General features: G+C 48.2%; 1 protein-coding gene and 1 pseudogene across 3 annotated transcripts in view; one reads left to right on the top strand and one right to left on the bottom strand.

Annotated features, from left to right (window-relative positions):
- Window positions 1–19,124, top strand: part of LOC143986646 (uncharacterized) — a 41,020-nt gene extending 21,896 nt beyond the window's left edge. The window contains exons 1-8 of one of the 3 annotated variants that reach the window (XM_077485055.1): window positions 6,899–7,009; window positions 7,107–7,236; window positions 7,656–7,790; window positions 7,879–8,002; window positions 8,117–8,188; window positions 8,488–8,513; window positions 11,252–11,393; window positions 16,295–19,124. In XM_077485055.1, coding sequence (XP_077341181.1) covers window positions 7,120–7,236; window positions 7,656–7,790; window positions 7,879–8,002; window positions 8,117–8,188; window positions 8,488–8,513; window positions 11,252–11,393; window positions 16,295–18,951 — 3,273 coding nt within the window. In that variant the 5' untranslated portion in view covers window positions 6,899–7,009; window positions 7,107–7,119 and the 3' untranslated portion in view covers window positions 18,952–19,124. Of the gene's footprint in view, window positions 1–6,898; window positions 7,010–7,106; window positions 7,237–7,655; window positions 7,791–7,878; window positions 8,003–8,116; window positions 8,189–8,487; window positions 8,514–11,251; window positions 11,394–16,294 lie in introns of those variants that run through there. The other 2 variants (XM_077485054.1, XM_077485056.1) reach the window with 2 other exon arrangements.
- The window catches only part of LOC143986656 (C3a anaphylatoxin chemotactic receptor pseudogene), a 146,192-nt pseudogene that overhangs the window by 109,436 nt on the left and 11,896 nt on the right, over window positions 1–24,860 (bottom strand).

Raw genomic sequence — 24,860 nt, 5'->3', positions numbered from 1 at the left:
GAAGCGTCTGTGTGGACAATGAAACGTTTGTTAGGTACTGGGGCAGCCAAGACAGGGGCATTTACAAGTGCTTGCTTGATGGCTAGAAACACGGCTTCACAAGCTGGAGACCACAGGACCTGCCTAGGTAAACTATTTTTCGTCAGGTCAGTCAGGGGCTTGGCAAAAGCACTATAATCAGGGATAAAACGTCAGTAGTACCCTGCAGTCCCCAAGAAGGCTAAACCTGGGTCTTAGTACGGGGTGTGGGCCAGTTAGCTACTGTCTCTACCTTGGCTGTCTCTGGTCTCTGATTCCCACACCCTACTCTGCGTCCCAGGTACTGCTCCTTCGCCATACCTAGATGCATTTGTCTGGTGTCAAGGCCAGGCCTGCGGCCCGAATCTTGTCCAGAACCACCCCTACGTGAACCAGGTTTTCCTCCCAAGACCCACTGTAGATCGCAATGTCATCCATGTATGCACATGCAAAATCCTGAAAGCCATCGAGGAGCCTATCTACCATACGTTGGAAGGTAGCCGGGGCATTTTTCCTCCCAAATGGCATGACCTTAGACTGGTACAGGCCTAACGGGGTAACAAATGCCAACTTGAGGATAGCATCCTCAGCCAGGGGAATCTGCCAATAGACCTTATACAGGTCTATTGTAGTTAAATAACGTCCCCTGGCTATACGATCTAGCAGTTCGTCTACCCTGGGCATTGGGTAGGCGTCAGTGGTGGTCTTCTCATTGAGTCGCCTGTAGTCCACGCAGAACCGAGTAGTTCCGTATTTCTTAGGCACCAGGACTACAGGCGAGGCCCAAGGGCTATCAGAGGGCTCAATGTCTCCTAACTGAATCATCTCTTGTATCTCCTTCTGCATTCCTTCTCAGACTGCTTTAGGGATATGGTAGGGGGCTGTCAAAGGGATGCTTGTCCAGGGGTCTCTACCTTATGCACAGACAGGGTCATGTAGCCTGTTTTTTTGGGAGAAAGTCGCCTGTTTCTCCCACAGAAGCTGATTAGCCTGTTCCTTCTTTGTGGGGCTTAACCATCCCCTAGCTGTACGAGGCTAATGAGGTCAGTCTGGGGGTCTCTTTCTAGTAAGTCTGGGAGGGGTAAACTTTCTCAGTCATCCTCAGCAGGGGCACATACTGCAGCAACATCCTCCTGCCGTTCCTGATACTCCATCAGCATGTTCACATGAAAGGTTTGCTGGATTCTTTCATCTGCACAGCTGTCAATAACATAGGTAGTATCACATACCTGGGCTACACTGTTCCACAACACTCCAGGCTAGGACACATTGTAGTTTGAGAGTTTAACAATGGATTGCACAATCAAGTCAATCAACCTGCACGAATCGATCCTATTAGTATAAGTATATGAGGATAGAGTTAGAGACTAGTATGACCAAAAAATAAGAGAAGAAGAATGGACGGTGTGGACAGTCCAAGCTCTAATCATCCAACTTACTTTAACTCGCGGTGTCCAAACTAAAGTGTCCTGCAGAGCCGACAGACCCCTGCATTGTGGGTCTGCCTTTTATCTCCCACTCACTTGGCGTCGCGTCACGTACGCCAAGTGAGAGCGGACAGAAAAGCAGAACTGCGCATGCTTCCAGGGTATTGGAGCCTACAAGCCCCATGATGCCCTGCAGCGGCGGTTCCGTAACCACGGTAACTTAAACGCCGCTACGGGCATTCATAGGAGCTGCAGGGACAGCAGCTTAAAAGGTTTGCTGTAAAACAGCAACCAGCTGCAAATCGCCAACCGGTCGGGACACATAGATCGTATCGAGCAGCCTCCATATTAACGGGTCGGGCTTCCACACAGCCCGACCCGTGCGTCCATACAGGCACCAGTCATGGGGAGGAGAGGTCCGCTTCCCAAAGGGGTCCCCGTCGAGAGGATGGGCACAAGGGGGAGAAGATATGAAACTGATAGAAAAATAAGAAATAATAATGCACAAATAAGTAATCGTTAATGGGTTAGACCAGCGGGCAGGTAGTGGGCTGGACTTATTAGCCAAAATCCACACAGTTGCAAAGACAATAAATGGAAAATTATTGATGAAATGAACACTAAAAAAAAAGGAAAATTTTTTTTATTTTTTTTTGTATAGACTAAACACAATTAATATGCAATGGGGACAATTAATTAAGCAATTTATGACTTTCAACAATATACCACAAATGTAAACCCCATGTCGGCATAGTCATTGAAGACAAAAATTAAAACACATGTTGGAATCTTAAACGACCCTTGACATCAAAGTGGTACTGTATAATACTGTTTAAATGACTAAGCATTGGTACAAAAAATACTTATACACAAAGGAAAAATTGTATAACTATAATAACAAGATAATTATACTATATGCGGAACGGGGAAAACAGAGGAAGGAAGAAAAAACAAAAAAAGGGAAAAAGGGCCTAGTGACGATATAGGATATAGAAAGTAATAGAAATGTATAGCGGTTAATAAGGAAGACAGGTTCCAGAGGCACTGGAGTATGGATCTTAATTCGAGTTGTATTAAAAAATTTATATTTATAATTTGTATAGATGGATAAATACTGCTGAATACAAATCAAAAATTAAGTATCAGGATTAGTTTAAAGAAAATGTTTGTAAGTTATATATTCATTTAATCCCAGATTTTTAGTGGCCTCCAGAGTATATATCCATCTGGTTTCCAGTTGCAAAAGGCGGGTATCAATTTCACCCCCTCGAGCATGGAGAGGTACATGCTCAAGGGCAGAAAAATGTACAACATTGGGGTCAAAGTTATGAAACTGACCTATATGTCTGTTCAATGCTGTAGTGCAAAGTCGTTTAAATAATGGTAACATGTGGCCCCTAATCCTTTTAAAAAACGGATGCTTAGTTTTTCCGATATAGAAACATCCGCAGGAACAGCTAGCAAGATAGACTATTCCTACGGTTTTACATGTTACATTATATCTGATGGTATGACGAGACCCATCAGGTAATGTAGTGTATGATGAATTGGAAATGAAACGACAAACATCGCAGTGGCCAGAACCCACTAGATTCCTGGGGTTCCTCTCTGTACGCAAAAAACAGGTGAGGCAGGAATCTCTCTTAGTCTCTGCAGGCATCCAAAAAGGTCCTCAGAATTTTCTTGAGGGTCCCGTTAAAGTGCTTGCATAGACCATTAGTCTGGGGGTGGCAAGGTGAGCTCAGCAAGGACTTAATATTGTACACCTTCCATAACTGCTGGGTGAGCACAGCAGCAAACTGGGTTCCCAGGTCAAAGAGAATCTCCTTAGGGAACCCCACTCTAATAAATATCTTAACCAGGGCATCAGCTACTGTCTCTGCTTCAATGTTGGACATAGCTACTGCCTCTGGGTAACGGGTGGCGTAGTCCACCACGGTGAGAATATACTTCTTCCCAGATGGACTAGGCCTGGCCAAGGGACCCACAATGTCAATGGCTGTGCGGTAAAATGGCTCCCCAATAATAGGCATGGACATAAGTCTGGCCTTAGGGTGGTCCCCCCGCTTACTTACCCATTGACATGTGTCACACGTTTTGCAGTACTGTCGTACATCCTGGTTAAAATTGGGCCAGAAGAAATTCTGTGTAATTCTATGGGCTGTGCGACAGGATCCTAGATGTCCTGCTAGTGGTACATCATGCCCGATTCGCAGAATCTCCAGCTGGTATTTCTTAGGTACCACCAGCTGTCGTTTCTGCGAAGGGGCTTTACTTCTCGGGGATGGCTTAGGGATCCTATACAGTCTATCCCCCACCCATTCATAAAGCTCCCCATCTATTCCCCTTTTCTGAGTATCTGCCTTAGCCCTATCCTTGTGTAAGGATGGGTCCTCCCGGGTTTCCCTCCCGAATGCCTCTGGGGTATCCCAGCCTAGGGGAGCCTGATCTAAGGTACATGTCGGGGAAGATAGTCTTACTTGGGTCTCAGCAGCAAGCGGGCCAGTTCCAACAGCACAAGTCTGGGCATGGGAAGTCACTGGGTTGGCTTCACCGGGGCATTGGGGCATAAGCAGAAATGAGGGGGGCCCAAATCATTCCCTAGTAGTACATCTGCTGGCAAATCCTTCATCACCCCCACATTCACGTGTCCCAAACCAACCCTCCAATCCAGGTGAACAATGGGTAGTTGGAAAACAGTGCCTCCTGCTACCCTTACAGCTACAGTGTCTCCTCTGTGTTGGCTCTCTGGGATGAGGTTCTTCTGTAGTAGGGTCATGGTGGCACCAGTATCACGTAGGCCATTGGCTACCTTTTCATTAACCCGGAAGAGTCTGCCTGTGTTGCTGCTGGTTGTTCTGGTTAGCTGCTTGTACTGGATCAGCCTCGAGCAAGACGCCCCAATGTTCTTCCTCCTCAACGCAGTGAGCCGCAGGCATGGATGTGCAGGGATTCCCCCCTGCTGGCTTTCTCCATGACTGGGACTGCCTGGCTGGATTCAATGGACAGACTGGCTTTTTGTGCCCTAGCTGTTTACACCCAAAACACCTGATAGGTTGTGAGTAGTCCTGGGAGTTGAACCTGGGCTGCTGAGAATAAGTGGTCACTGGAGGTGCTGCTGTATGGCGGTGACTGTGGTTGGTAGGCGCCAGCTGGTGGGGGTCCCGCTGATCAATAATCCACCCAAGCTCTGATATCACTGGCAAACAATCTAAACAAAAATTGCTAAGAATATTCCCCACCGATCCCAGCGCACACAGAAACAAAAGATGATATAATTTGCAAGCTGCTATCATACAAAAGATAAATCATAAAAATTATATAGTATATAGCCCTCGTGAATCTATTGTCCAATATATACCATATTGACAGCGCTAAAACAACAAAACAATCATTCTTAAGAGGGTAGAAGCCCCATGGTTTACAACAAAAACCACAGTAATGTCCTTAAAAAGTCCCACACATCTGAGGATGGGATTTTAGTTGAAACACCAAAATGATGGAAAACAGAAAGAAAAGTCCATCTCCAAGAAAAGACCACCAGTGCAGAAAGAGCTTGTTAGCCGGTGACACCCCTTATGGTAAAGCACTCACCAGAACCCAATGGGTTAACAGGCACCTCTTTATAAATAGTCTTTCACTGGTATTCCTCTGTACCCAATTCCTGTGTCCTCATAGATTTTTCGGATTTAATACTTCACTCCCAGCAGCAAGTTCACATATAGAAAACAGCAAAAAGAGGTTCCATAGTGCAAACTGCTTTATTCTTTAAAAAATTTGTGCGCACATACACCATACGTACATAATCAATAAAAATTCATTCACAGAGATGTAACCACTAGAACAACCGGATTTGTCTCACCGCGGCTCCGGGCGTCTTAGATCGAATGCAGGCTCGGCTTCCACGGCGGGTCCCGGGCAATCGTACAAATCGACCGCTCTGTAGTTACGAATAGCTGCTTGGTCACGCCCATACGCGTTTCGTCATCACGTCTTCATCTGTGGGCGTGGCCAAGCAGTGCAGCTAATCCGATTAAATATGAATAGGGGCGGAGAGGTGGCTCATGGGCATACCCACGTCCAGCCCCCTAGACACACTCACTCCCACCCAATGCGGAAATGAAAAGGCCACGTCGTGCAAGCCATCGCCATGACAACATGCCTAAATGTACACTGTTCGCAAAAAAACTTTCGTTTCTCACGAGTACGTCCCTGTGGGGACGTACTCGTGAGAAACGAAAGTTTTTTTGCGAACAGTGTACATTTAGGCATGTTGTCATGGCGATGGCTTGCACGTCGTGGCCTTTTCATTTCCGCATTGGGTGGGAGTGAGTGTGTCTAGGGGGCTGGACGTGGGAATGCCCATGAGCCACCTCTCCGCCCCTATTCATATTTAATCGGATTAGCTGCACTGCTTGGCCACGCCCACAGATGAAGACGTGATGACGAAACGCGTATGGGCGTGACCAAGCAGCTATTCGTAACTACAGAGCGGTCGATTTGTACGATTGCCCGGGACCCGCCGTGGAAGCCGAGCCTGCATTCGATCTAAGACGCCCGGAGCCGCGGTGAGACAAATCCGGTTGTTCTAGTGGTTACATCTCTGTGAATGAATTTTTATTGATTATGTACGTATGGTGTATGTGCGCACAAATTTTTTAAAAAAAAATTTTTTAAAGAATAAAGCAGTTTGCACTATGGAACCTCTTTTTGCTGTTTTCTATATGTGAACTTGCTGCTGGGAGTGAAGTATTAAATCCGAAAAATCTATGAGGACACAGGAATTGGGTACAGAGGAATACCAGTGAAAGACTATTTATAAAGAGGTGCCTGTTAACCCATTGGGTTCTGGTGAGTGCTTTACCATAAGGGGTGTCACCGGCTAACAAGCTCTTTCTGCACTGGTGGTCTTTTCTTGGAGATGGACTTTTCTTTCTGTTTTCCATCATTTTGGTGTTTCAACTAAAATCCCATCCTCAGATGTGTGGGACTTTTTAAGGACATTACTGTGGTTTTTGTTGTAAACCATGGGGCTTCTACCCTCTTAAGAATGATTGTTTTGTTGTTTTAGCGCTGTCAATATGGTATATATTGGACAATAGATTCACGAGGGCTATATACTATATAATTTTTATAATCCACCCAAGCTGTTGTCTTGACCACAGGGTTATCCAGTTTGTGGGAGTCTGTGTATTCGTCCTCCAGGCGTGCTGCTTTGAAGAAGTGCTCCAGCAGGAACCGGAAGGAAGCACCCCTTCCCCGGATATTGCTTGCCATCCAGCAACCCAGTGGGATGCCGTGCGGTGTAGGTGGCATGCCCACTTGGTATATGAGTCTCCAGTCTGCTTGCTCATCTCTCAGAACCGCCTCCTGTATGTCTCTTCTTGTTCTGCCATATCAGAAATTCTCTTTTCTCTGTTAGGTTTGTTTGGTTTCTGAACTGGTTTTGATTAGTTTTAGATCTGCAGACAAGGAATGATAAATACGATCCTTCCTTTGAACAAGAACAAGAAGGTCCCAGGAGCCCAAAAAAAATAAATCAGATGCTAGATGGAGTAGTTCTTGTATGTATAGAAACCCTCCTATTACCCCTCTCACATCCACATCTTATTATTGTGTGACCAACACCATCCAAATAATTCTTACTTTCATTTCCCAAAGTTATCCGACTACAATGGAGACCTGTATAGATCAGGTGACGACACCAATGAGGATGGAGGAGGACCGGAGTCACATGACTGAGGAGATACTAAACCTCACCCTGGAGATCATCTACCTACTGACCGGAGAGGTGAGGAGGATTCTGGGAGGTCACATGACATCACTCTTATCTCTATTAATAAAACACAGACCTGACCGGAGAGGTGAGGGGGATTCTGGGAGGTCACATGACATCACTCTTATCTCTATTAATAAAACACAGACCTGACCGGAGGGGTGAGGAGGATTCTGGGAGGTCACATGACATCATTCTTATCTCTATTAATAAAACACAGACCTGACCGGAGAGGTGAGGAGGATTCTGGGAGGTCACATGACATCATTCCTATCTCTATTAATAAAACACAGACCTGACTGGAGAGGTGAGGAGGATTCTGGGAGGTCACATGACATCATTCTTATCTCTATTAATAAAACACAGACCTGACCGGAGAGGTGAGGAGGATTCTGGGATTCTAACATGATGTTCCTATTGGTTCCCCAATACAGAGATTTCCTCTTGTGAAGTCCGGTGATCATATGACCATCACAGTGCCTCCATGTGACTCCCTAAAACTTGAGAGACACAACATGGAGAAGATTCTAGAAGTCACCAAGAAGATGATGGAGCTGCTGACAGGAGAGGTGAGGAGGATTCTGGGAATTCTGGGACATTATCCAGTAACAGACAAGGGATGTGTCTGGATGGTGACGGTATCATTGTGTGTGTCAGGTTCCTATAAGGTGTCAGGATGTCACTGTCTATTTCTCCATGGAGGAGTGGGAGTATTTAGAAGGACACAAGGATCTCTACAAGGACGTCATGATGGACAATCAGCCGCCCCTCACATCACCGGGTAAGAGGAGACTTTATTGTAAAGGAGAGAGCAGTACGGAGCCTCCACCCATCCCCCATCATCTGATAAACACATAGAAACAATGTATTCAGTCAGTGTGTGTGTTTCCTACAGATGGATCCAGTAATGGGAACCCACTAGAGAGATGTCCCCGTCCTCTGTATTCCCGGGATTCCACACAGGAAGGTCACACCATCCCCCACCATCATCAGGTAGATGAGGAACAATTACTGATAGTATCATTAGGATCTGTACATTATCTGCATTGTTACCACTGATGTCATTTTTATTCTATATTAAGAGTGGAAACCTGAGAGATCCTAAAGTTGAGGTTAAAGAAGAGGTAAAAGAGGAGGATGATGAGGAGGATGTGGAGATGGAGGAAGAACACAGAGATCTGTACCAGGACACCATGGTGGAGTCATCCAGATACAGGAACCCACCAGAGCAATGTCCTCTGTATTCCTGGGATTCCACACAGGAAGGTCACACCATCCCTCAATATTGCAAGGTTGGTGGGATGGAGGTTATCAAACTCACTTATAGAGACAATGGGGCTGATTTACAAAGCATTTGCGCCATGAGTTGCGGCGCACGCCGACACGCAACAGCCGTTTTCGTATTCACAAAACATTTGTGCCTGTAACAGTGCAATTCCCCATTTACTATGAGCATGCCGGCGCACGGGCGGCCGCGATCTGTGCGCCGCTATAGACCTGGCGAATGGCATCTTCAACTCAGAATTAAAAGAAGCTGGAAGTGCGAATATGATGGGGGTGATGTGAGGAAGTATAGATATGACTGTCCGAGTAACAAATATGCTCAAAATAGAACGGAAAAGTAACTTCCTCTGAACAAGCTTGCTGCGCCTGCAAATACACTTGGAACTGCGCTAGGTCAATTTATGCACTGCGCAAGCGGCATTTTCACCCGTTCAAGTGCTCAGGTTCACTGCACTGGCAAAATCTTAGTAAATGTCAAGCCATGTAGGTTCATTTGCATAAGTTGAACAGGCGCACCTCCCAACTTGACTTTTTTTTTTTTTTTCGCTGGTTCACTTCTACAGGTTTTTTTAAGGCTATTTGCACACAGGTCATGTTAGGATTAAGAGAAAAAAAAATGCGTGGGGGTCCCCTAAAATTCCATACCAGGCCCTTCAGGTCTGGTATGGATATTAAGGAGAATCCACGTGCCCCAAAAAAATGGCGTGGGGGTCCCCCCTTATCTGAACACGCAACCTGGCAGGCCGCAGGAAAAGAGGGGGGGCGAGAGAGCACCCCCCCTCCTGAACCGTACCAGGCCACATGCCCTCAACATTGGGAGGATTCTTTGGGGCCCCCCCCAAATCACCTTGTCCCCATGTTGATGAGGACAAGGGCCTCATCCCCACAACCCTGGCCGGTGGTTGTGGGGGTCTGCAGGCTGGGGGCTTATTGAAATCTGGAAGCCCCCTTTAACAAGGAGACCCCCAGATCCTGGTTTCCCCCCTGTGTGAAATGGTAAGGGATACAAAAATACCCCTACCATTTCACCAAAAAAGTGACAAAAGTGTAAAAAATGACAAGAGACAGTTTTTGACAATTCCTTTATTAAAGTCTTCTTTCATCTTCTTTCTTCTGGTCTTCCTTCTTCCTTTCTTCATCCTTCAGGTTCTTCTTCCGATCCTTTTCTTCTTGCTCTGGTGTTCTCGTCCGGCATCTTCCTCCACAGCGCCTCTCTTCGTTCTCGGGCCGCTCCGTGCAATGGGAGGCTCCCGCTGTGTGATGCTTCTCTTCTTCTGACAGGTCTTATATAACGGAGGGCGGTGCCATCCGGTGACTCCACCTCCCTCTTCTGAAAGAAGACTTTAAAAAATGAATTGTCAAAAACTGTCTCTTGTCATTTATAACACTTTTGTCACTTTTTTGGTGAAATGGTAGGGTACTGTGAGGGGTTCGCTCGGCAGCGGGTGTGTGTGACCCCCTGGATGGGTTTACAACACAAAATCAGGCACAGCAGACAGCGTTGTAGGTGGAAAATACAAAAGGTGCGGTTTATTTATGCTCCATGCAGTGAAAAATATAACAGCCAAACAAAAATAAAACATGAAAATAAATCCTGGTCAGCTTGACCTCTAATCACACACATGGATTCCCTGTCTAACAACTGAGTGCAGCCTTGTGCCGCACCAGCCCCTGTCTCTGTCTCTGTTGTAGAGGTTTGCCACACAGGCGTTACCTCACAGCACAGAACAGGTGTCACACTCCCCAGTCTATACAAACACAAAACTGGTTCCAGGATGGAGCATCTCCCTAAGCATGCTGGGGTTTTTTGTAGAGGTCTTAATGAGCCCACTTACTTCAGCTGGGCTCATTAACTCTTCCCCTGTAGGACTCCCAGCACTCCCCTCTAGTTGTACAAGTCCGCATAAAGCCTGAATCTAGGGCAAACATATTTTCCATCCTGGATACAACCAGGTGATTTTTACCTGCGTGCTGCCACAGGTACCCTTACCATTTCACAGGGGGGAGGCCGGGATCTGGAGGTCTCCTTGTTAAAGGGGGCTTCCAGATTCCGATAAGCCCCCCGCCCACAGACCCCCACAACCACCGGCCAGGGTTGTGGGGATGAGGCCCTTGTCCTCATCAACATGGGGACAAGATGCTTTGGGGAGGACCCCAAAGTATCCTCCCAATGTTGAGGGCATGTGGCCTGGTACGGTTCAGGAGGGGGGGCGCTCTCTCGCCCCCCCCCTTTTCCTGTGGCCTGCCAGGTTGCATGCTCGGATAAGGGTCTGGTATGGATTTTGAGGCGGACCCCCCATGCCATTTTTTTTTAGGGTGTGGGGTCCCCCTTAATATCCATACCAGACCTGAAGTGCCTGGTATGCTCTTGGAGGGGAACCTGTGCTGTTTTTTTTTATTTTATTAAAGTCGCCTGGCCTGGGGGGCGACTTAAAGTTGTGTTGTAAGTCACCCCAAGTCGCCCTGTGGTTCACACTCATGTCGTGTCCAAGTTGCCTCCCAAAGTCGCTCTGGAAGTCGTGTTGCCCCTCTGTGAATGGACTGTTAATGATACGGGCGTGCGCTATTATGAATTGCGCCGGCATATTATGTGCTTATGCGTGCGCCGCTTCATACGCTCAGTTGATAATTTATCTGGTGCATTCATCTTAGTAAATCAGCCCCAATGTGTGTATTTTCTATGTGATGTCACAATCATAAATCTTCTATCTTACAGATGATATTCTCTCTCATTTTCTTGGTTTAGAGTGGAGATCCAATCGATATAGAATTTGAGGTGAAATCAGAAGAAGAAGAGAGGTATGTGAGGGATGATCAGCAGTCTATGGAGGAGGATGGAATAACGGGGACACTTATAGAGGAGGACACTCCTACAGAGATCAGCACAGGTGGGTCATTAACACTAAATACCTCCCTCCACCCATACTGCTCACTGATTGGTCCAGAGTAGGGCGGGGGCTGGGTGATATCAGCCTGTAATCCCCTGGTCACTTTCCTGAGCTGTGTTCCCCGTCCTGTATTCCTGGATTTCTCCGATAATCTTCCTTCTCTGTGCTGCCGACACAATTTATGTATCTAGACTGGATTTATGGAGATTCTGGGGATCAGCTGGCTGCAAAATGTTCATTTTCCCCATAGATGTTACTAGATCTAGGCACCTGGGGTATGTGATTTGGCTCTTCTGCCCCATACCCGGGTATGACAAGATCTCTGACAGAACAATCCCCCCAGGATTACTTGCTCTGTTGTCTGCTGGCTGTGCCGGGTGGAGGGATATGTCTGTATAGTCTCAGACCCAAGTCAGGAGATGGGAGGCAGCGGTGTGGGACCTCTGCAACTTGTCTCATGTAATCATTTCATCTTCCACTGATTACTGAATACCAATATTATGAGTCCTGACCCTTAGGCGGCGTACACACGGGCGGACTGTCTGCCCAACTAAGTTCGTCAGACAATCCGACAGACAGTCCGCTCAAACTTTTGAATGAACGGACTTGCCCACACACGGCACTTTTTGAGCGGACTAGGTTCGCCGTACTAAGTCCGCGCAACTTTTGAAATGAACGAACTCGCCCACACACGCGGAGGAAAGTCCGCTCATTTCGAGCGCGTGTCAAGGTAGGCGGGGCACGCGACGGAGACGTCGCGGGCCCCGCCGCCTGGTATGGACTTAAAGGGGAACCCCAACGCCGAAAAAAATCGGCGTGGGGGTCCCCCCAAAGTCCACAACAGACCCTTGTCCGAGCACGCTACCCGGCCGGCCAGGAAAGGGGGGCGAGCGAGCGCGCCCCCCCTCCTGAGCCGTACCAGGCCGCGTGCCCTCAACATGGGGGGTGCCTTGGGGAAGGGTGGCCCGCGCGGCCCCCCCACCCCAAAGCACCTTGTCCCCATGTTGATGAGGACAAGGGCCTCTTCCCGACAACCCTGGCCATTGGTTGTCGGGGTCTGCGGGCGGGGGGCTTATCGGAATCCGGGAGCCCCCTTTAATAAGGGGGCCCCCGGATACCGTCCCCCCACCCTATGTGAATGAGTATGGGGTACAATGTACCCCTACCCATTCACCTGTGAAAAAAAGTACAAAAAAAAACACAACACAGGGTTAAAATATTTTATTGCACAGCTCCGGGGGTCTTCCGTCTTCGGGGGTCTTCTCGCCGGACTCCTCCGCTATCTTCTTGTAGCTCTTTTGCTAGCGGAGGAGCCCGGCTTTCTTCCTCCGCGCCGCCGGCCTCTTCTCCCGACTTCGGTGGTCTTGTCCCCCTCTTCGGTTCTTCTGCCGGGCCACTGCGCCTTCTTATAGCTCTTTTAGAGGCGGTGGCCCGGTCTTCTTTTGCCGGTGTCTCTGTCGCCGCCGCCTTCCGTTCTTCTTCTCCAGGAGATGTTGACACGACGATCTCTCCGGCCGGAATGCCAGAGCCGCGCTGCGCGGCCACTTATATAGTGACAATGGGGCGGTGTCACATAGTATATGTCACATGGGTTGGTCACATGGTGACCCCGCCCCCTTACGATGTCATAGTCCCCATGTGACATCAACCCATGTGACCAACCCATGTGACATATACCATGTGACACCGCCCCATTGTCACTATATAAGTGGCCGCGCAGCGCGGCTCTGGCATTCCGGCCGGAGAGAGCGTCGTGTCAACATCTCCTGGAGAAGAAGAAGAAGAACGGAAGGCAGCGGCGACAGAAGACCGGGCCACCGCCTCTAAAAGAGCTATAAGAAGGCGCGGTGGCCCGGCAGAAGAACCGAAGAGGGGGACAAGACCACCGAAGTCGGGAGAAGAGGCCGGCGGCGGGGAGGAAGAAAGCCGGACTCCTCCGCTAGCAAAAGAGCTACAAGAAGATAGCGGAGGAGTCCGGCGAGAAGACCCCCGAAGACGGAAGACCCCCGGAGCTGTGCAATAAAATATTTTAACCCTGTGTTGTGTTTTTTTTTGTACTTTTTTTCACAGGTGAATGGGTAGGGGTACATTGTACCCCATACTTATTCACATAGGGTGGGGGGCCGGTATCCGGGGGCCCCCTTATTAAAGGGGGCTCCCGGATTCCGATAAGCCCCCCGCCCACAGACCCCGACAACCAACGGCCAGGGTTGTCGGGAAGAGGCCCTTGTCCTCATCAACATGGGGACAAGGTGCTTTGGGGTGGGGGGGCCGCGCGGCCCCCCCTTCCCCAAGGCACCCCCCATGTTGAGGGCACGCGGCCTGGTACGGCTCAGGAGGGGGGGCACTCTCGCTCGCCCCCCTTTCCTGCCCGGCCGGGTAGCGTGCTCGGACAAGGGTCTGTTGTGGACTTTGGGGGGACCCCCACGCAGATTTTTTTTCGGCGTTGGGGTTCCCCTTTAAGTCCATACCAGGCGGCGGGGCCCGCGACGTCTCCTTCGCGGGCCCCGCCTACCTGGAGACGCGCTCGAAATGAGCAGACTTTTCTCCGGGCGGGAACAGTTTGCTCATTTCAAAAGTACAGCGGACTGGCACACACACGGGCCGACTGTCCGCTCAAACCAAGTTTGGACGAACAGTTTTACGGAAATTCCGTAAGACTTTGTTCGTCAGACAGTCCGCTGAAACTGTCCGCTGAAGCCCACACACGAGCGGACTGTCCGCTGAAACACTGTTCAGCGGACAAAGTTGGGCGAACAGTCCGCCCGTGTGTACGCGGCCTTACACTGCATACTTTATATTGTACATTACATACTCCTGACCCTTACACTGTATACTTTATATTGTACATTACATACTCCTGACCCTTACACTGTATACTTTATATTGTACATTACAAACTCCTGACCCTTACACTGTATACTTTATATTCTACATTACATACTCCTGACCCTTACACTGTATACTTTATATTCTACATTACATACTCCTGACCCTTACACTGTATACTTTATATTCTACATTACATACTCCTGACCCTTACACTGTATATTCTATATTGTACATTACATACTCCTGACCTTTACACTGTATAATTTATATTGTACATTACATACTCCTGACCCTTACACTGTATACTCTATATTGTACATTACATACTCCTGACCCCTGCACTATATACGCTATATTGTACATTACATACTCCTGACCCTTACACTGTATACTTTATATTGTACATTACATAAGGGTTACTCGCCAGCAGTTGCCCCACCCAACCCAACCATTCCCCGCCCCTAAACACACCTTTATGAATTATCTCATGAAATTACACCAAAATGTTTTATGCAGAATTAAGTTACAAAATAAATATTAACTATAACTTTATGAGTGCCCCTCAATGCAGCAAGACCAGTGCCCATCAGTACAGCCTCAACTATGCCCCTCAATACAGTCTCACCTGTGCAGAGGAAGAGTCAAGCTGGCCGATCATCAGAGAGCGGGGATTTCCTGCTGTAACAGCTTTCATTTGAATTGCTGGGTTCCCGGCACCGCTCACCATCACACAGTCCTGCCTCCTCACCGCTCACATCACACAGTCCTGCCTCCTCACCGCTCACATCACACAGTCCCACCTCCTCACCCGGCGCCTCCTGGTATTGGACCGATGTTCTGTCTATCAAATATGCCAGACGAGGAGGCTGGGACTGTGTGACATGAGCGGTGCTGAGCGAGGAGGCGGGCTGTATGTGACGGTGAGTAGTGTGCAGGCGGGACTGTGTGACGTGAGCGGTGCTGGGTGAGGAGGCGGGACAGTGTGATGTGAGCGGTGCCGGGAACCTAGCAATTCCAATGAAAGCTGTTAAATTGGGTAATCCCCGCTCTCTTATGTTAGGCCAGCTTGACTCGTCCTCTCCTCTCTTCCCCCTGGCTAATATAACAGCTCCTGTTCAACCTCCGCCTGCTGGTGGTGCTCGCCCCCCTCCTCCGAGGCAGCCATCATTTTCCACTGGCAAAATGCGAGTAGGCGAGTGAAAAATTTGAGGGCCACCTTACACTATACACACTATATTGTACATTACATATTCCTGACCCCTGCACTATATCATTTATATTATACATTACATATTCCTGACCCCTGCACTATATAATTTATATTGTACATTACATATTCCTGACCCCTGCACTATATAATTTATATTGTACATTACATACTCCTGACCCCTTCACTATATACTCTATATTGTACATTACATCACTCTGATACTATATAGTCCTATCTATTCTATCCTATATAATAAGTTGTACATTACATAGTCCTGTTTTGTTACACCCATTTCCTACCAGCTGGACATTTTATATCGGATGATGTGATTGGAGCACAGACTTTTACATGGTGATAATAATGTGATAACATCCTCAGACTTTGGACCCTTAAACAGAAAGTGATAATGGGGGAGGAGTCAATAACCCAATGATGGGGGTCTTCAGGATCAGTCCAGTCTTCATCTTGGTGGTTCTCCCCCCATCCTCACTCTCTGACCTCTGGTGGGGCTCAGCCCCGCTGTTATTCATGACTAAATCATGGACTAAATAAGGAAGGTCAGGACTTCTTGTGTTGGGAAGATGGCAATGAGTGATAGAGGGGGAGGGGACACTCGTCCTATAATCCCCTCATCACTGTCACTCCTATAGAAGGCAGTTCTCGTTGTTTCCTCCCTCTCTGACTAAGGTCCATGAATAAAGAAATGATCTGGTAGGAGATCAGAGGACCCATTTACTAGTTACATTGGGAGGGGAATTGTAAGATCCTCAGAGACAAAGCTGCCTGATGTGGGCGGAGTCCTGGTTTAGGGGAACCAATCAGCTGATGTCTAGTAATAATCTTTGTATTTCTATTTTAGTAGATGGACGGGAGATGAGGAAAACCTCAGAGGATTGTCTCACTTTGTCTCCGGACTGTAAAGTAGAAGATGAGGACATCACACAGTATAGTCCAGGAGAAAACCCGACTACCTCAAATGTCCATCCGGCACCACACAGTGTAGATGGACCATCGTATTCCTCTTATCCTGAGGACCCTCAGACTGTGCGGGACGGTGCCGGACCATCGTATTCCTCTTATCCCGAGGAGCCTCAGACTGTGCGGGACGGTGCCGGACCATTGTATTCCTCTTATCCTGAGGAACCTCAGACTGTGCGGGACGGTGCCGGACCATCGTATTCCTCTTATCCTGAGGAACCTCAGACTGTGCGGGACGGTGCCGGACCATCGTATTCCTCTTATCCCGAGGAGCCTCAGACTGTGCGGGACGGTGCCGGACCATTGTATTCCTCTTATCCTGAGGAACCTCAGACTGTGCGGGACGGTGCCGAACCATCGTATTCCTCTTATCCTGAGGAACCTCAGACTGTGCGAGACGGTGCCGGACCATCGTATTCCTCTTATCCCGAGGAACCTCAGACTGTGCGGGACGGTGCCGGACCATCGTATTCCTCTTATCCCGAGGAACCTCAGACTGTGCGGGACGGTGCCGGACCATCGTATTCCTCTTATCCCGAGGAACCTCAGACTGTGCGGGACGGTGCCGGACCATCGTATTCCTCTTATCCCGAGGAACCTCAGACTGTGCGGGACAGTGCCGGACCATCGTATTCCTCTTATTCCGAGGAACCTCAGACTGTGCGGGAAAGTGCCGGACCATCGTATTCCTCTTATCCTGAGGACCCTCAGACTGTGCGGGACGGTGCCGGACCATTGTATTCCTCTTATCCTGAGGAACCTCAGACTGTGCGGGAAAGTGCCGGACCATCGTATTCCTCTTATTCCGAGGAACCTCAGACTGTGCGGGACGGTGCCGGACCATCGTATTCCTCTTATCCCGAGGAACCTCAGACTGTGCGGGACGGTGCCGGACCATCGTATTCCTCTTATCCCGAGGAACCTCAGACTGTGCGGGACGGTGCCGGACCATCGTATTCCTCTTATCCCGAGGAACCTCAGACTGTGCGGGACGGTGCCGGACCATCGTATTCCTCTTATTCCGAGGAACCTCAGACTGTGCGGGACGGTGCCGGACCATCGTATTCCTCTTATTCCGAGGAACCTCAGACTGTGCGGGAAAGTGCCGGACCATCGTATTCCTCTTATCCTGAGGAACCTCAGACTGTGCGGGATGGTGCCGGACCATCGTATTCCTCTTATCCCGAGGAACCTCAGACTGTGCGGGATGGTGCCGGACCATCGCATTCCTCTTATCCCGAGGAACCTCAGACTGTGCGGGACGGTGCCGGACCATCGTATTCCTCTTATCCTGAGGGACCTCAGACTGTGCGGGACGGGGCCATCCTTCCAACAGAGAAGAGCTTTTCCTGTACTGAGTGCGGGAAGTGTTTCCGTTATGAATCCAAACTTAATAGGCATAACAGATCTCACACAGGGGAGAAGCCGTATTCCTGTCCTGAGTGTGGGAAATGTTTTTCAGAGAAGTCCAGTCTTTCCATACATGAGAGATCTCACACAGGGGAGAAGCCGTATTCCTGTCCTGAGTGTGGGAAATGTTTTTCAGAGAAGTCCCATCTTTCCAGACATCAGAGATCTCACACAGGGGAGAAGCCATATTCCTGTCCTGAGTGTGGGAAATGTTTTTCAGAGAAGTCCCATCTTTCCATACATCAGAGATCTCACACAGGGGAGAAGCTGTATTCCTGTCCTGAGTGTGGGAAATGTTTTTCAAAGAAGTCCAGTCTTTCCATACATGAGAGATCTCACACAGGGGAGAAGCCGTATTCCTGTCCTGAGTGCGGGAAATGTTTTTCAATGAAGTCCAGTCTTTCCATACATGAGAGATCTCACACAGGGGAGAAGCCGTATTCCTGTCCTGAGTGCGGGAAATGTTTTTCAATGAAGTCCAGTCTTTCCATACATGAGAGATCTCACACAGGGGAGAAGCCGTATTCCTGTCCTGAGTGCGGGAAATGTTTTTCAATGAAGTCCGATCTTTCCAAACATCAGAGATCTCACACAGGGGAGAGGCCGTATTCCTGTCCTGAGTGTGGGAAATGTTTTTCAATGAAGTCCCGTCTTTCCAAACATCAGAGATCTCACACAGGGGAGAAGCCGTATTCCTGTCCTGAGTGTGGGAAATGTTTTTCACAGAAGTCCCATCTTTCCATACATGAGAGATCTCACACCGGGGAGAAGCCGTATTCCTGTCCTGAGTGCGGGAAATGTTTTTCAGATAAGTCCCATCTTTCCATACATGAGAGATCTCACACCGGGGAGAAGCTGTATTCCTGTCCTGAGTGTGGGAAATGTTTTTCAGATAAGTCCCATCTTTCCATACATCAGAGATCTCACACCGGGGAGAAGCCGTATTCCTGTCCTGAGTGCGGGAAATGTTTTTCACAGAAGTCCAATCTTTCCACACATCAGAGATCTCACACCGGGGAGAAGCCGTATTCCTGTCCTGAGTGTGGGAAATGTTTTTCACAGAAGTCCCATCTTTCCATACATCAGAGATCTCACACCGGGGAGAAGCCGTATTCCTGTCCTGAGTGAGGGAATTGTCCCTCACTGAAGTCCTGTCTTCCTGTACATCAGGGGTCCCACACAACCCTCGAGGTGTATTAGTGCCTTGAGTGTGGGAAATGTTTGTATATGAATGTTGCTGGACTAGACATGGGTTTTCTCAATAAATTTGTTTTGTTCTGTTCCGTTTAGATTTGTAAAAATTCATTCGTACTTCGTATTTTGTTACATAGTTACATAGTTAGTCAGGTTGAAAAAAAGTCCATCCAGTTCAACCAAAAAAAAATAATATATATATATATAATAAATATCATACCAGCCCATATACCCAATTCTATACCCACAGTTGATCCAGAGGAAGGCAAAAAACCTCAGCAGAGCCATGATCCAATTTGCTAAAGCAGGGGAAAAAATTCCTTCCTGATCCCCCGAGAAGCAATCGGATTTTCCCCGGATCAACTTTACCTATAAATGTCATCCAGATATATTCTGTACACTTAGGAAATAATCCCGACCTTTCTTATAGCAATCCACTGATTGGGCCATAACCACCTCTGTAGGGAGTCTATTCCACATTTTCACAGCTCTTACTGTGAAGAAACCTTTCCGTATCTGGAGATGAAATCTCTTTTCCTCTAGATGTAAAGAGTGCCCCCTTGTCCTCTTTGTTGACTGTAAAGTGAATAACTCAACACCAAGTTCACTATGTGGACCCCTTATATATTATACATGGTGATCATATCCCCCCTTAATCTCCTCTTATCAAGAGAATAAATTCAGTTCCTCTAATCTTTCCTCATAGCTGAGCTCCTCCATGCCTCTTATCAGTTTGGTTGCCCTTCTCTGCACTTTCTCCAGTTCCCCGATATCCTTTCTGAGAACTGGAGCCCAAAACTGAACGGCATATTCCAGATGAGGTCTTACTAATGATTTGAACAGGGGCAAAATTATATCTCTTTCTCTGGAGTCCATACCTCTCTTATACAGGAAAGGACTTTGCTCACTTTGCAAACCGCAGCTTGGCATTGCATGTTATATTATTGAGCTTATGATCTACCAAAACCCCCAGATCCTTGTTCACTATGGATCCCCCCAGATCCTTCTCCACTATGGATCCCCCCAGATCCTTCTCTACTATGGATCCCCCCAGATCCTTCTCCACTATGGATCCCCCATATCCTTCTCCACTATGGATCCCCCCAGATCCTTCTTCACTATGGATCCCCCAGATCCTTCTCCACTATGGATCCCCCCAGATCCTTCTCTACTATGGATCCCCCCAGATCCTTCTCCACTATGGATCCCCCATATCCTTCTCCACTATGGATCCCCAGATCCTTCTCCACTATGGATCCCCCCAGATCCTTCTCCACTATGGATCCCCCAGATCCTTCTCCACCATGGATCCCCCCAGATCCTTCTCCACTATGGATCCCCCAGATCCTTCTCCACTATGGATCCCCCCAGATCCTTCTCCACTATGGATCCCCCCAGATCCTTCTCCACTATGGATCCCCCCAGATCCTTTTCCACCATGGATCCCCCAGATCCTTCTCCACCATGGATCCCCCCAGATCCTTCTCCACCATGGATCCCCCCAGATCCTTCTCCACCATGGATCCCCCCAGATCCTTCTCCACCATGGATCCCCCCAGATCCTTCTCCACTATGGATCCCCCCAGATCCTTCTCCACTATGGATTCCCCCAGATCCTTCTCCACTATGGATCCCCCCAGATCCTTCTTCACTCTGGATCCCCCCAGATCCTTCTCCACTATGGATCCCCTAGATCCTTCTCCACTATGGATCCCCCCAGACCCTTCTCCACTATGGATCCCCCCAGACCCTTCTCCACCATGGATCCCCCCAGATCCTTCTTCACTATGGATCCCCCCAGATCCTTCTCCACTATGGACCCCCCCAGATCCTTCTCCACTATGGATCCCCCCAGATCCTTCTCCACTATGGACCCCCCCAGATCCTTCTTCACTATGGACCCCCCCAGATCCTTCTTCACTATGGATCCCCCAGATCCTTCTCCACTATGGATCCCCTAGATCCTTCTCCACTATGGATCCCCTAGATCCTTCTCCACTATGGATCCCCCCAGACCCTTCTCCACCATGGATCCCCCCAGACCCTTCTCCACCATGGATCCCCCCAGATCCTTCTCCACTATGGATCCCCCAGATCCTTCTTCACTATGGATCCCCCCAGATCCTTCTCCACTATGGATCCCCCCAGATCCTTCTTCACTCTGGATCCCCCAGATCCTTCTCCACTATGGATCCCCCAGATCCTCCACTATGGATCCCCCAGATCCTTCTCCACTATGGATCCCTCCAGATCCTTCTCCACTATGGATCCCCCCAGATCCTTCTCCACTATGGATCCCCCCAGATCCTTCTCCACCATGGATCCCCCCAGATCCTTCTCCACTATGGATCCCCAGATCCTTCTCCACTATGGACCCCCCAGATCCTTCTCCATTATGGATCCCCCAGATCCTTCTCCACCATGGATCCCCCCAGATCCTTCTCCACTATGGATTCCCCCAGATCCTTCTCCACTATGTATCCCCCCAGATCCTTCTCCACTATGGACCCCCCAGATCCTTCTCCACTATGGATCCCCCAGATCCTTCTCCACCATGGATCCCCCCAGATCCTTCTCCACTATGAATCCCCCCAGATCCTTCTCCACTATGGATCCCCCAGATCCTTCTCCACTATGAATTCCCCCAGATCCTTCTCCACTATGGATCCCCCCAGATCCTTCTCCACTATGGATCCCCCAGATCCTTCTCCAACATGGATCCCCCCAGTTGTACTCCCCCTAGTATGTATGATGTATATTCTTAGCCCCTCAAGTGCAGAACTTTAGATTTCTCAACATTAAACCTCATCTGCCACATAGTCGCCCAATTAGACAGAGCATTGAGGTCGGCTTGTAAATTGGAGACATCCTGTAAGGACGTTATTCCACTGCATAGCTCGGTGTCATCTGCAAAGACGGAAATGTTACTTTTGATCCCAGACTCCATATCATTTATAAAGATATTAAAAAGTAAGGGTCCCAGCACTGAACCTTTGGGTACACCACTGATAACCTTACACCATTCAGAGTAAGAATCATTAACCACGACTCTCTGAATTCTGTCTTTTAGCCAATTTTCGTGTCCGAAATTCCGTTCTGTTTCGTACGAAATACGAATTGTCGTTGGGTTCGTTAACATGTACGAACATTCTTCACGATGAATTTAAAGGCAAAAACATTGCTCATTATGCTTATTATGACTTGCAAAAGACTTCTGTGATAGAAGTCAATGTAAGTTGCCTGAAGACATCAGTGAAGGACTTTCCTCCTCTCTGGGCTGCCAAGAAAAGATCAAAGAGATACAATGGTTCTTCTTCAATGGGCTGAACTCCCTGTGTAGAAGTTCTCAGTTTAACCATTTAAAGACTAAATCTTTTCTGACACTTGTTACTTACAAGTAAAAATCCTGTATTTTCTGCCAGAAAATCACTCAGAAGCCCCAAAAATTATATATATTTTTTTAGCAGAGACCCTAGGGAATAAAATAGCGGTTGTTGCAATATTTTATGTGACGCGGTATTTGCGCAGAGGTCTTTCAAATGCAAGTTAGCCCTTTTTTTTTCGGTCGACCTCTAGAGAGCACTGACATTAGCAGCGTGACATAAAGCAATGACACCTGCACCGTGATAGAGTGATCTGACATCAGCACCGTGATATACAGCACTGACATCAGCAGTGTGACATAAAGCACTCACACCAACACCGTGATATACAGCACTGACACCTGCACCGTAAGCAGCCCCAGGAGGAAGTCAGCATAGCACAGGGATGGTGGGAGCCCCTCATAATAAGCAGCCCCAGGAGGAAGTTAGCACATCACAGGGATGGTGAACTTTGCAAACCTACAGGTCATATTTGCAGCCACAAAATAATTACTAGCTGTGCACACATAGTCCCACCACATGGCGAATGACATAACACAGGTATGAGGTGAATCTGGGATCAACAACTACAAGCATTCTTTTTTTATATGTGAAATTCTGAAAATTCAGGAATCTTGAGACAATGGAGGAGAGGGAAGGTCAGGGTAGGCAAAGAAGAGGGTGCAGAAGATGATCACCAGCACCGTGATATAGAGCACTGACACCTGCACCGTGATAGAGTGATCTGACACCAGCACCGTGACATAACATATGTATGAGGTGAATCTGGGATCGACAACTACAAGCATTCTTTTTTTATATGTGAAATTGTGAAAATTGAGGAATCTTGAGACAATGGAGGTGAGGGTAGGCAAAGAAGAGAATGCAGGAGATGAGCACCAGCACTGTGATATAGAGCACTGACACCTGCACCGTGATAGAGTGATCTGACACCAGCACCGTGATAGAGAGCACTGACATCAGCAGCGTGACATACAGCAATGACACCTGCACCATGATAGAGTGATCTGACACCAGCACCGTGGTATAGAGCACTGACACCTGCACCGTGATAGAGTGATCTGACACCAGCACCGTGACATAACACATGTATGAGGTGAATCTGGGATCGACAACTACAAGCATTCTTTTTTTATTTGTGAAAATTCAGGAATCTTGAGACAATGGAGACGAGGGAAGGTGAAGGTAGGCAAAGAAGAGAATGCAGGAGATGAGCACCAGCACCGTGATATAGAGCACTGTCACCTGCACCGTGATAGAGTGATCTAACACCAGCACCGTGATAGAGAGCACTGACATCAGCAGCGTGACATACAGCAATGACACCTGCACCATGATAGAGTGATCTGACACCAGCACCGTGATAAAGAGCACTGACATCAGCAGTGTGACATAAAGCACTGAAACCTGCACCGTAAGCAGCCCCAAGAGGAAGTCAGCATAGCACAGGGATGGTGGGAGCCCCTCATAATAAGCAGCACTAGGAGGAAGTCAGCACAGGGATGGTGGGAGCCCCTCATAATGAGCATGATCACGGTGCAGGTGTCAGTGCTCTATATCATGGTGCTGGTGCTGGTGATCATCTCCTACACCCTCTTCTTTGCCTCCCCTCACCTCCATTGTCTCCATTTCTGAATTTTCAGAATTTCACATATAAAAAAAGAATGCTTGTAGTTGTCGATCCCAGATTCACCTCATACATGTGTTATGTCATTGGCCATGTGGTGGGACTATGTGTGCACAACTAGTAATTATTTTGTGGCTGCAAATATGACCTGTAGGTTTGTAAAGTTCACCATCCCTGTGATGTGCTTACTTCCTCCTGGGGCTGCTTATTATGAGGAGCTCCCACCATCCCTGTGCTATGCTGACTTCCTCCTGGGGCTGCTTATGGTGCAGGTGTCAGTGCTGTATATCACGGTGCTGGTGTCAGTGCTCTCTATCACGGTGCTGGTGTCAGATCACTCTATCACGGTGCAGGTGCCATAACTGTATGTCACGCTGCTAATGTCAGTGCTCTCTATCACGGTGCTGGTGTCAGATCACTCTATCACGGTGCAGGTGTCATTGCTGTATGTCATGCTGCTAATGTCAGTGCTCTCTATCACAGTGCTGGTGTCAGATCACTCTATGATGGTGCAGGTGTCATTGCTGTATGTCACGCTGCTGATGTCAGTGCTCTCTATCACGGTGCTGGTGTCAGATCACTCTATCACGGTGCAGGTGTCATTGCTGTATGTCACGCTGCTAATATCAGTGCACTCTAGAGGTAGACCGGAAAAAAAAAAGGCTAACTTGCATTTGAAAGCGTATTGCAACAACCGCTATTTTATTCCCTAGGGTCTCTGCTAAAAAATATATATATATAATTTTTGGGGCTTCTGAGTGATTTTCTAGCATAAAATACTGGATTTTTACTTGTAAGCAACAAGTGTCAGAAAAGATTTAGTCTTTGGTTAA

Source organism: Lithobates pipiens, unplaced genomic scaffold (assembly GCF_037356315.1).
Source record: "Lithobates pipiens isolate NorthernLeopardFrog02 unplaced genomic scaffold, aLitPip1_a1.2 Scaffold_175, whole genome shotgun sequence".
In the NCBI taxonomy this organism is placed as follows: Eukaryota; Metazoa; Chordata; class Amphibia; order Anura; family Ranidae; genus Lithobates; species Lithobates pipiens.
This window is presented reverse-complemented; position numbering and strand designations above follow the sequence as displayed.